The sequence below is a fragment of the Merops nubicus genome, unplaced genomic scaffold (genome assembly GCF_000691845.1).
Source record: "Merops nubicus isolate BGI_N331 unplaced genomic scaffold, ASM69184v1 scaffold36841, whole genome shotgun sequence".
Lineage (NCBI taxonomy): Eukaryota > Metazoa > Chordata > Aves > Coraciiformes > Meropidae > Merops > Merops nubicus.
In genome coordinates, this window is record NW_008589639.1 from 24,759 (window position 1) to 36,903 (window position 12,145).

At 36.7% G+C, this 12,145-nt stretch overlaps 1 protein-coding gene across 1 annotated transcript in view; it reads right to left on the minus strand.

Annotated features, from left to right (window-relative positions):
• The window catches only part of IFNAR1 (interferon (alpha, beta and omega) receptor 1), a gene marked incomplete at both ends in the record, with an annotated part of 32,087 nt that extends 24,745 nt beyond the window's left edge, over window positions 1-7,342 (minus strand). Inside the window, 6 exons of the mRNA XM_008949651.1 lie at window positions 1,411-1,610; window positions 2,466-2,580; window positions 3,442-3,589; window positions 4,766-4,923; window positions 5,602-5,795; window positions 7,222-7,342. Coding sequence (XP_008947899.1) covers window positions 1,411-1,610; window positions 2,466-2,580; window positions 3,442-3,589; window positions 4,766-4,923; window positions 5,602-5,795; window positions 7,222-7,342 — 936 coding nt within the window. The remainder of the gene's footprint in view (window positions 1-1,410; window positions 1,611-2,465; window positions 2,581-3,441; window positions 3,590-4,765; window positions 4,924-5,601; window positions 5,796-7,221) is intronic.
• Between the last annotated feature and the right edge of the window lie 4,803 nt (window positions 7,343-12,145).

The following is a 12,145-nucleotide window of genomic DNA, read 5'->3' on the forward strand; positions in this document are numbered from 1 at the left end:
ACAAGGCAGATTGCCAGGTCCTGCAGCTGGGTCACAACAAGCCCATGCAACACCACAGGCTTGGGGAAGAGTGGCTGCAAAGCTGCCTTGTGGAAAAGTACCTGGGGATGGGATATTGGTCAATGGCCGTCTGAATATGAACCAGCAGTGTGCCCAGGTGGCCAAGGCCAACAGCATCCTGAGTTGTATCAGAAGTAGTGTGGCCAACAGGACAAGGGAAGCAACCATCCCCCTGTACTCAGCACTGGCGAGTACTCAAATACCATGTTCAGTTTTGGGCCCCTCCGTTCAAGAAGGTCACTGAGGTGCTGGAGCATGTCCAAAGAGGGACAACAAATCCGGTTAAGGGTCTAGAACACAAGCCTTATGAGGAACAGCTGAGGGAACTGAGGTTGTTTAACTTAAAAAGAAAACTAGAGGGAGACCTCTCTCTCTCCAGCTACCTGAAAGGAGGTTGCAGTGAGGTGGGCATCAGTCTGTTCTCCCACGTAGCAAGCAATAAGACAATGGGAAATGGAAATGGCCTCAAGTCATGCCAGGGGAGATGTAGATTGCATATTAGTAAAAATGTCTTCCCTGAAAGTGTTGTCAAGCCCTGGAATAGGCTGCCTAGGGGAAGTAGTAGGGGTAGCAGGTGACCTGTCAGTGCTAGGTTAATTCTTCCAAAAAGAACAATTCTATATACCCTCTTCCACAGTTCTAGCACAGCTGGAAAAAGAGAAGTATTACTGGTTTTGTTTTCTTTTCTTATTTACCTATGTCACTGTTACTTTATTAAAGGATTATCTAATTACCAAGAGCTTGAACAAGGGAAAGCTGACATGGAATAGCCATTGATTCCATGTTCAATACGGAAGGCAATGGAATATTATCCTACACACCAGATACACATTTCTTGACATTTATGACTGATAACTTTTTGAAGTCAAATATTTTTGTAAGGTCACATTTCTCATAACATCAAAAAAGTGCAAGGATAAAAATTATTATAATTTTTCTCTGGAGAGTATTACATATTTCTGACTTAGATTTCACTATTGAGTCACTACACAAGATTTTTTTCATTAACCTTTTCAGTATTATATATCAATGTATACTGCTCTAGCACAAAATTCAGGAGTGCACTGTGCAGGGGTAGAGACAAGCAGGAGATGAGATTAGACACACAAGAAAATTGAGGCAGTGGATTCCAAAATTGACTTTGGCATCATTTTTCTGATGTATTAAGAAGCACACCACGTCAAAGGCAACAACTCCTGTTTAACTTGATGAGGCCAGGATTCCCAGCACAGCTGCTGCAGAAGAACTATGTATTCAGTTTAATTAATCTAGCAGGTTTCTTTCTGCAAATAACAGTATTAGGTAGAAGTTTGTTGAGAAATGAATATTTAAGAAAACGCTTTTGCTTACTTGTTACCAGAGGCTCTACTTTTACTTCATTAGACAAACATGATTTATTATATTCACTCATGGCCTGCACACGGAGATAATAAAATCCAGTGGTAGTGATGATAGATGAGAAATTGCATTGTGTATCAATAACGTTTTCACATCCAGGTACGTTGAGCCACTTCTCTGAGGAATCATCATGAAGTGTCTTTAGATACCCACTGCAAGACATATTGTAATAATTTTTCATGTGTAGTCCTTGAACTCCTCCCCTCACCAAAAAAAAAAAAAAAAAATCCATCAAACCAACATGGTTACTAGTAGTACACAGATTTTTTTTTTTTCTCCTTTTGGACGAATGGGCCTCTTCGAAATTTTTGATATTTAGAATATTGTTTTTTCATTTATAACTTAAACAATGAAGTTAACTGGATCAAGGAATACAAATTAATGCTTTAATGAAACCCCAATAGAAAAATTATCTATTGGTTTTAGAAGTTTTTAAAATCTAAATTAAGATTTATCATATAAGTTCATTAAGTCAATTACTTTTCTGTCATGACAAAGGATTTAAAAAAAAAAAATGCTACAGGTATCTCTTCATTTAGATGTTGGCCACAATATTTGCAGAACAACTGGATATTAAGATGCAGGTTTATAGACAGGATGATTTTTTCCTCATGTTGGGATCTGACCAGAAGTAATCAAGCATGTTGACAACTGAAACCTTGAACAAGTGCATTTTTGCACACTTTTAGTTATCAAATTTCTCCACATTCAAAAAGCTACAAAGCAATGCAAACTTCTCGCCTTTTAAAAATGTTACTTAGCATATATTTAGTAGTCCATTTCATCAGGTATTTAACACTTCTAAAAGATGCCTAATACCCTGAAATATGATAGCATATGAAATCCTTTTAAAAGCCATGCTATGTCCAGATGAGCTACCCAATATTTCAATTAATATATTAAGCCACTTTTGCTAAGTATTTAACTTTTAGTAACTATTTGCAAAATACAACAGATGGCATTTAGAATGACATAACCTTTACACAGAGATAAAGAAATTAACTCACATGAGATACTGTACATTGTAGCTCATATGTTGTTTATACTGATTATTCCAATGCAGATGAAATTTCATATTCAAAGCAAGAACGCTCACATTCATTGCACACTGTAGGTCAGTCACTGTTCAAAGAGAAAAGAGAAGGATACCTGCAATTATTGAAAAGCTTTATATTACATACAGTGATTTCTCACTGAATAGGTGTTTCTTGTGTAAATGGTCATGGTACACTTTCAGTAATTAAAAAAAAACAAGTCAGAAAAAAAATAAGTACAGAAACATTGAGATTAGTAGAAATAAACTGGTTTAGTGATAACTTGATGAGAAAAATGTGTAAAAAAACCCAAAACAAACAAACGTGTAAACATCAAGTAATTTTGATGTACCATCTGTTCCATCTGATCTTTGACTTTCTGCAATCCCACACTGTTATTTTTTTTCCCTGAAATAAACATTTAAAAGTAAACAGACACTGAACAACACAAAAGAATTCAAATTCAGACACGCAAAACAAGTGACTGGTGGCGTACTACGCCATTCTTCAGAATCTGTAACAATAAATTCACCAAGGCTTCCATATAAACACTATTTTTGTAAGCTTAGCTTAACTTTATATGCATTCATTTAGTGCCAAGCATACAAAAGGGTCTTTTCTTGCCTGTATACATACCCATTTCCTCCTGATTCAAAGTTACAAATCTAAAAAGATCTAGCTTTCCAAAATACGGAAAGCAGTTTCTGCAAGCTAAATGGACAGAATTTGTCTCAGAGCAAAAACTTTTCTGTACTATTGAAACTATTGATAGGCAACATGTTTTATGTTCATTTAAAATAGAAGCTTTATATAACAATCAAGATTGCTGTTATACCAAAATGAGTAGGCGCTTGGCACTTCTCCATACTTCCTGTTGCTTTAGAACAATTTTTTTCCAACAGTTTAAACTCGAGTAATCATTTTAAGATAAAACAATTTTACTCTGTACCTTTACGGGTAGTTTTTACACAGCGAATGGGACTGAATAAGCCTTCTTTAAAGTCCCAAGGAAGAGTTGCTTGAACCTTCAAACAGTACGTAGTGTCTGGTTGAAGGTCACCAATTACATCAGTAGGAAAAATACGTTGCCTTCTGAACTGCAAGAAACAATTGCAAACAGATGAAGGTAACTGCTCCTTGTGATGAGATGATTTTTTTTTAAAGCAGTTTTTTGCTTCCCCACATTTCAGCCTGTTTATAAAATATGTTCTCAAAAATACTAAAATAGGGAACAAAGGACAATATATGAGCCAAACAAAAGCTAAATGAAGTTTCTGGCTCTGCCACGTGATTGAGAGGAAGGAATATAGTCATGCTCCTTTAACGCACGGCAGTGGGGAGGGACTGTGGCACTGCTCCACATGACGCATAGCAGCACACAACTACCCAGGCACACACTCAGACGAGAAGCAGCACAATTCTGTCCTTCCATTCATTTAATGGATGCTCCCCTTCTGCTACCCCCTGCTTCCCATTTCACAGACTTCTCAGTCACTGACCTTTGGATACAGCTTGTGCTTCAAGTTTTTTTTTTTTTCCCGCTTTGATATATAATATTATTACTAATTCTTCCAAAAGAACCAAGGTATCTGAATTCCTACCCTGCCTAGAGGCACTTTTATTCCTCTAAAAGGATAAAAAGAGAAAGACCTCCTCTGCCTTGGTCTTCAGAGAACAGCTGTAACTGCTGTGAAAGATGCATGTTTTGGCTTGGAAACTATTTCTTAATTACAAGACCTCAAAAGAATCCCTAAAAAGCCCCAACCTACAGTATAAAACCAAAGAAATTAGTTAATGACACAGGGCAGTGTACTGACAGCTGCAGTCAAGCTCTATGGTCTCAGCAAGATCAGGTTAGCCTCTTACCTCTCCCCTCCCCTTTATCTATGCCTTACTGTAAATTGCTTCTTCCCACTGCCTTGAACTCTTTTCCCCACCCTGTTCCTGCTGACAGGGGATGGGTCATACTCCAACACATCTCAGATGGTTTGACCTTCTTCCTCATGCATCAGAAAGTGGTTCCAGCATTTAACAGAAAACAACTCCTACCAAAAAATATCCAATACAATCCTCTAGTAAAAACAAAACAAAACAAAACAAAAAAAAAACCAAAAAAACCACAAGAAAACACCCACTCCCAACTTTTAAACTGCATAGCAACATTTATACACAGTTACATAATTAATACCATTTTAGAGCATGAAGCAATTAAAGTGCATCTCTGACAGTTATGCTAAGGTTAAAAAGTTTAAAAAAAAAAAAAGTGATCATACCTCTGCACTTGAGGAATTTTCCCAGATAACTACGTTATATTTAAAACTTAGATCATTTCTCCACATTTTTCGGACCTGATTCACTTCTGGAGGAGAAACCTTAATTTTTATGACTCCATTTGAGGACTGCAAGTGTATTCCTGGGGGACCAATCTGAGCTGCAAATATTAAAAGACTACTTAAATGAAAAAAAAACCAAAACAACCAACTATAAAAGTAATTTACATTAATAAAACCCACAGTAATTGCCCAGAGTATCTTATTTTTCATTCTTTTGAGGCAGTAACAATATCATAGTAAGCACCTATGGGATCTTGGTTTTCATGAATCTCAAGCAGTATGTGACAGAAATCTAACCTAACAAGCAACCATAGTTACCTGCTTCTAAAAGCAGTAGAGTTAAAACACAATATTACTAGAGAATGTTTTCCAGAATCTGCTGTGAAAAATCAGTGTAAGTTACTTTAAAACACACAAGGCAAGAAACCTAGCTCAAATAAGTGAATCCAACATTGAGGGAAGGCTTCAGTACCACAATATAACTACTGAAAAGTCACAAGGTCAGAAGAAAACTGAGAAAAAAAGGATTTTTCCAACATTTAGAAAAAACACTGACAGAAAATTCTGTCAGAAAAAGATCACTTAGAATACTTTCCCCCTTCCAGAAAAGAGAGAATTTTAACATCCCCATGACCTTTAAATAACTTATATATGTTACAGTTGAGAAAACCACTAGCTCATGTTGTTGGGAGCGATGGAAACCACACTCATTTTTTCAGAATAATGTGCTGAAGGACATTTAACTAAAAACATTACAGTATATATGGAGCTCATACCTATATAATATGGAATCATTTCAAAAATGCTAGACCATGGAGATACTTCTTCCCTTCTTTCAGCCCTTACACGCACATGATGTCTATCATAGTATTTGGTTATTGCTGAGGAAAAGTCACATTCTCTGCCAGCAACATTTTGACAACCAGGCAACCCCTGCCATTCTGTTCCGTTTGTCTCAAAATCTTCAAACCTGTAAGAAAGAAAACTCTTCAAAAATAAAACCAATACACAATTTAAGTCTTGAGATTGTTTTTCTTCTCAGGGCTAATAGATGTCACACCATTTAAGACTCCAGTGTAATCAGTGTTATCTACTTAGCCTGGAATTCATAATGCCATTAATTAATTAATTCAATCTACTAATTTAGCTTAGCCTTATTACCAGAGGTTAACTACCAGTCTGCAAAATCTGACACTAGTTTGCTTTATTCACCATGTAAACACAAAGCGTCAGAAAAGAGCACCAAAGAACTATCAAAATCCACAATTATATCCTTAGTCTGTGATCCTAGAGTGGTAATGATTTTATAATTCATTAGAAGAAATTTAGAAATTTTGATGGCAAGGAGTGCTTAAAGGAGCACAAAAGCAGCAAAATGCTCCAATTCTAACATTAGCAAGGAATGTAGATTAAGGGAAAAGAAAAACACAAAGGAGAAGACTGGAGTTCAGCAGTTAAGTGCTGGAATAATTAGCTTTACAGAAGCTATTTTTCTGTGAGTCAACAGATAACCATACCTTAAAAAGGAGACTTTTCAAAGACATTAAAAATGTCTTGACTAAAAGAAAAGAGGCAAAGATGAAGTAGTAATTGTTTATCCTCCATTCCTATCTTATCTTTCAGATCAGTATTATGTTTTTTAAAAAAAACTATTTTCAAAGCAGCTGTTTCTCATCTGTATGTTGAAGACGGTGAGATATTTTTTAAAAAATCTAAAATCATACACTAGGAAATCCTAACACCAAGAACTTTTAAAATTATTTATATCTTAGAATTGTCTTTTAATATTTAGCTGTCAGGAAAGTGCCACACAACACCAAATGTATATGTATATGCATGCATAAGTATTGGTATATGAAACAATTGAAGAAAACCAAGCACACATTTAAGAACAAAAAGTAAATTGTCTCATCTGGTAACTAAAATTTGCAGATGAATAACATGGATTTATAAACACTGACATATTATTCAAAAGCTACATGAAAATTCTTTTAGTTCTCTGTGTGTGTGGCCACAAGGTAGCTTAAGTTAAAACAAACAAACAAACAAACAAAAAACCAAAACAGGGAATAAATAAATCTAAATACTACATTTCTAAGCGTACTGGTTAATCTTCTCAAATAACTACTTTAGTATTACACATTACTACCAAGCGTGTTGTGCATTAATAACATCAGTATCAGTGTACAATCTAACTTTAGACCCGAATTAGACAAACAAAGGACAATACCACAATTCCACTTCATGTGAACATTTAATCTTTGTGGCCTCTACATTCTGGATTTCAAAACATCTCTAGAAGCTTTACATGACAGTACCAAGAAGCACAGTAATGAATTGATATGTTTTTCTGCAGAAGTAAGCATCACCTCTGGCTCAGAATCGTTACTACTTACCATCGGTATTCTGCCGAAAATGTCACATTGGGATCGTTCCCAGTGTAGTTCCACCTTAGAGTTAAATTTGTATTTACAATGGACACCTGAAGGTCCTGTGGACTCTTCAGATTAGTTTGGCCTACAAGAAAGTAACATAAAGGTATATAAAAATGGAAGAAATAATTTGTATGTAGCTTAAGAGTAGCTTCTGTTCCAAAGGCAGAGTTACAATGAAATGAAATAGTAATAAACATAAGAGTTAAAAAAACCCCACATTACTCAAACAGCACTTCAATATATATACAGTTCAGGAGCTGTGCATTGGGTGGCTCCCTTGCCTATTTGACTACGTGGCTCTTTCCTCTGTGCTTGAAGTCTTTCTCCCCACACCCCTTTAAAAAAAGTATACACAGTTGTAACATTCGAGGCCTGTGTTCACTGTCATGGGTTGATTATAAGCAGTCTGAATGCATTTAAACCCGTATTTCATTGGTTGGATCTCAACTGCAAAGTGCTAGGGACTAACTTAATGCTATCATTTCACAGCTGCAGAACAGATGGAGCATAGCAGACATTTCACGTCACCTGTTACTGTCACAAATTCAATGTATTGAATATAAATCCCTTTCAGGAAGACTTCATCACACAGCAGATCTTGTATCTTGCTCACGGTAATCCTGTCTTTTCTTTTACACAAAGAACCTAAAATGACTTATGGAGGGCATGGGCTAGGATGCACATAAGAATGTCTGTAACGTTAAGGGGAGGACCAGACCATGAGAAGAGAAGGCTCAACAGGCAGAAGCACACATGCTAGAATCATCTCCAGAACAGCGCTCCTCTTCATTTTCCACCTTTCAAAAATAATTATTAAAAACCAAACCAAACTGATAATTACTTATTTACATAATTACTTTATATTCCACTTCCTGAAGAAGATATCTTTACTATTCATTTTGAGATAAGCAGAATTCTAGGTGCTCCATTTGGTATACAATTCAGGTATCAGAGAACAGATGGGGTTAACAGTGCTGTGGGAGAAGGAACTGTTCTGATACTTAAGGAAACCCAAATATACCTAGCTATAGATAAGGTACACTTTGCTGTGAATTATTTCACACCAGTCTCTGGTACTGCGTCAAAGCAATGAGGCTAAAAAGTTACAATCAGGGCTGAAGTTTTGGACTGACAGTTTTTGTGTACTAAAGCTAAATCAGACTCTGGCTTACAGATGGACAGGAGACTGTGTGAACACAAAGGGAATACATGTGAACTGAGGAAACCTCAGGCAGAAGTCACTAAAATTACACCAAAACCACCAACTAGGCAGCCGTATCCAGATTTACTGAGCTTAAACTTCATATAAGTCCTCCTCCCTGGAATGCTATGCTGGGTATCTTTGACAACCCATGCTAGGTACAATTTAGGTGATGCATGCCTCTGTCCTCTGACTAAGAATGCACTTTCAAGTTCTAACACATCAGGGGAAAAAAAGTAAAATCAACAAAATAATAATTAAAAATCTACATCACTCCTCTCACTTGACTTTCCATTTTAAACAGTTGTGTGCTACACTATTAATCACTTCCCAATGGCTACAACTTCTAAAAGGATGTCCGTGTCCATCATTCTGAAGATACCTTTTGATATCAGTCTAATATTTGGTTACATTAGGAAGAAATCAGTACAAATACATCTTATTTCTCCCAAGCAATCAAAGTCTGTTTGCATATCTAAAAGGGTAATCCCGATTTTGATTTTAAGAGTGGCTCTTCAGTGCAAAAACTATTTAATATTTTCCATTGTGACAAGGTCCTCTTTATAAAAATGAAATAGGTCTGGAAAAGCAATCTATAAACTGAGGTCTGCAAGATTCTTTTGGAGAACAGAGTTACAGTAGTATCCATAGACTACTGATTTTTGGAAATAACTCCCAAAAGCACATCATTTGAAAGGAAAGTAATCCAATAAAAGCTCATACATGCCACTACAGAATTTATTTCCACAATGCTTCAACGTTCTGCTCTTCTAAGGTGACAGAGTAAGATAAGCCCAGACAATGCCAAACTACATCTGATCATCAGAAAATAAGAAAGCAAAGGAAATAACTTGTTGTTGAAATTTGTTAACAGTTACTCATCACCAGTTTGTATTTTAACACTTTCTAATCACCCATTCATATCCTGGAAGCACAGAAACTGAGCTGGAAGAAACCTTTCAAGCTCACCTGGATTTCACATTGGAGAAAGCAGGTGGCCAGTTCTATGCACATCATCAGATGACTGCACAGAGAAGTCCTATGGTTTCTACTCCTGCATACCCTATTTTTACAGGCGTCCAGTCTCCTGAATACTTCACTATCTTTACCGTTACACATTTGGGAAAGCTTTCTGTAAATCAAAAGCAAAGAACTTCCAAATCAGATTTCCTAGTAAATTCCAGTGGAGGTCACTAACTTTGCAAAACAGATCCAAGTTTCCTCACAGCAAGGTTGGTTGCTTAGCTATTCTTAGTCCATGAACAACAAAGAGTTTAGAGACTGCAAAACCCAGAGTCTAATTTAAGCACATTTAGCCCATGTACTTTTTGTCTATGGATATTAAAGCATGCTATTCTTTATGTCACATAGATTTGAACACAAAGTTAAACACAACTAACGATGCAGAGAAAACTGAAGGGCAGCAACAACTCTTTGTTTTCCTTTTATGCCAAATTTTCTAACATTCTGAATTACTTTTACTGTTCTCTTTTGCATTCTTTTGAAATGGTTGAGCTTGCTTGAGATAGTATGCTTCAGAAAATCACAGTATTCCAGTGAAATTAATAAATGTAAGTCTAGCTTACAAGACACATGACCTAACCTCTTAATTTAAATCAGCGGTGCTGTGCCCAAACACTTTTGGGGTTTTCTAGTTTTTGTTAGGATACTTCTCAATTCTATGCCTGCTTCTCAAAACAATTGTGAGCTATTTCCACTTAGCTATACATGGATTTAATAAGCTTACACTGTTCTATCATACAGATTATTAGCAGGGCCCCTTTTGGTACATCTTTCCCTCTTGACAGTGAGCTGTAAAAAAATTTTAATTAGCTGGAAAAAAAATCATACTGAAGCAGTTTAGCATACCTTATTTTTTCCTGTATGCTTAAGAGATTAGCGTACAATACAGATTCAATAGCACAGCTAAGCCAAAATAGAGGCAACTGGAGCTTCTCCAGCTGCGTCACCTTTTATTTTATAACAACAGAAATTCATGTTGATTTAATATGACATTTGTTCTCAATACAGCAGATATGCATAGATGATCCACCCTTCCATCCTTTCACATGATACTTGCTATTTCAAATAATTATTTTGTGTTTGCTTCCCTAAATTATTTTCTTAAATCCCAACAGACAGCAATCCAGGAATGAAAGAGTAAACACGATAATGTTTAGTTACCAGAGAAATGTCATGATTTAGCTAGGAACTGACTACACAAAGTAACATCTTAAAATCGAGACTTCTTCCTGGTTTATTTTACTAATGATTTAAAGCCAGACATTTAAAATTAATTGATGTTTCTTCACTTAAAGCACAATGACACTGGTGCCGAGGGAAACACTGGAAGAGATTAGACTTCTACTGAAAGACGAGATTAAAGACAAGAAAAGTTTTTAGCACAATTGCCTACCTTCCTTCCCCCAACAAATTCTAATAAACTCAAATAAACACAAAACTACTCTAATAAATAAGCATCACTAGCCAATTTATAATATTTAGTTACTATTTTCAATAAGTGACGGCTCAAAAGTAATAACAATTATATAACATTACAGAATAACACAAGCCATTCAACAACAGAATTAGTATTAGCAAGACAGAAGTACATTCCCTCAGGAGAGAGCAAAGGCGAAACCCTGTTAAGAGTACATAATGGCTCACCGCTTAACACATTAAGCATGTAGTACAATGAATGGAAATTTTAAGTCAACCTTTCAGCATGGGAAGGAAAGGAGACCTGTTATATGTGATATTAAAAACAAACAAACAAACAAAAGCCACAGGGAAAGACACACCAAAAATGGCCCAACTGTTGTTGGTTCCATGGGCAGAAAGGTGCTCTAGAGAAAAAGGGAGAATTCTTAATGCAAGAACTTTTATATAGGAGCAGCAGAAAGGAACTGCTGGTTTTGACAAGGCTCAAGGTGAGAGGAGACTATAGCAGGGCAATTACTTCTAACTCCAAAAGTAGTATGTGGCACGTTAGTCATTTGCTATAATACGTGTGGGCTAATCAAGGTAACTCCATGTATCACAATGCTTCCAGTCCGGGGATGAAATCTGGGGCTGATGCACAAACTATTCACCTACAAACCAAATGGCTGAAAGAAAAAGTAAGACAAGAGGCCCCAGCACTGAATCTCTGCTCGAATCCTACCCTGAATGTGAAGCGTGGACTGCTGACAAGAGCCAGTCCCTACCCTTCCTCTGGGTACACCGAACTAGCACAATGTGCTCTCACAGAATTCGAGTTCAGGTGGCATCAGAAACAGCATGCACACACTACCCCATGGCTATAATATTTCCATTGACCAAATCGGTTTAGCCCAGATCCTCCCTGTGGAATGTCACAACGTTTACAGCCTCTCTGGGCTGCATAACACTTCTTGAAAAAGGTTTTGTGCAACAGCTGATTCTTGCTGATAAAGGATGTAAGGAGCCTGCACATGCTACAGCCCTGTGTCATGAAATCCTCATCCTGCAATTTTACTTCTCTCATTTCCTTATTTATATTTTAGGCTCTGTCAGTATAGACCGAGCTGATTTTCAAGCAAATCAATAGGATTCAAACCCCTGTCTGCCCCGTGCTTAGCCTACATCCTCTAGGATTCGGAGACGCGAGGAAAGCCCGAAGGACTCGACGGAAATCTACCCCGCTCACACACCTATCTAGGCCCA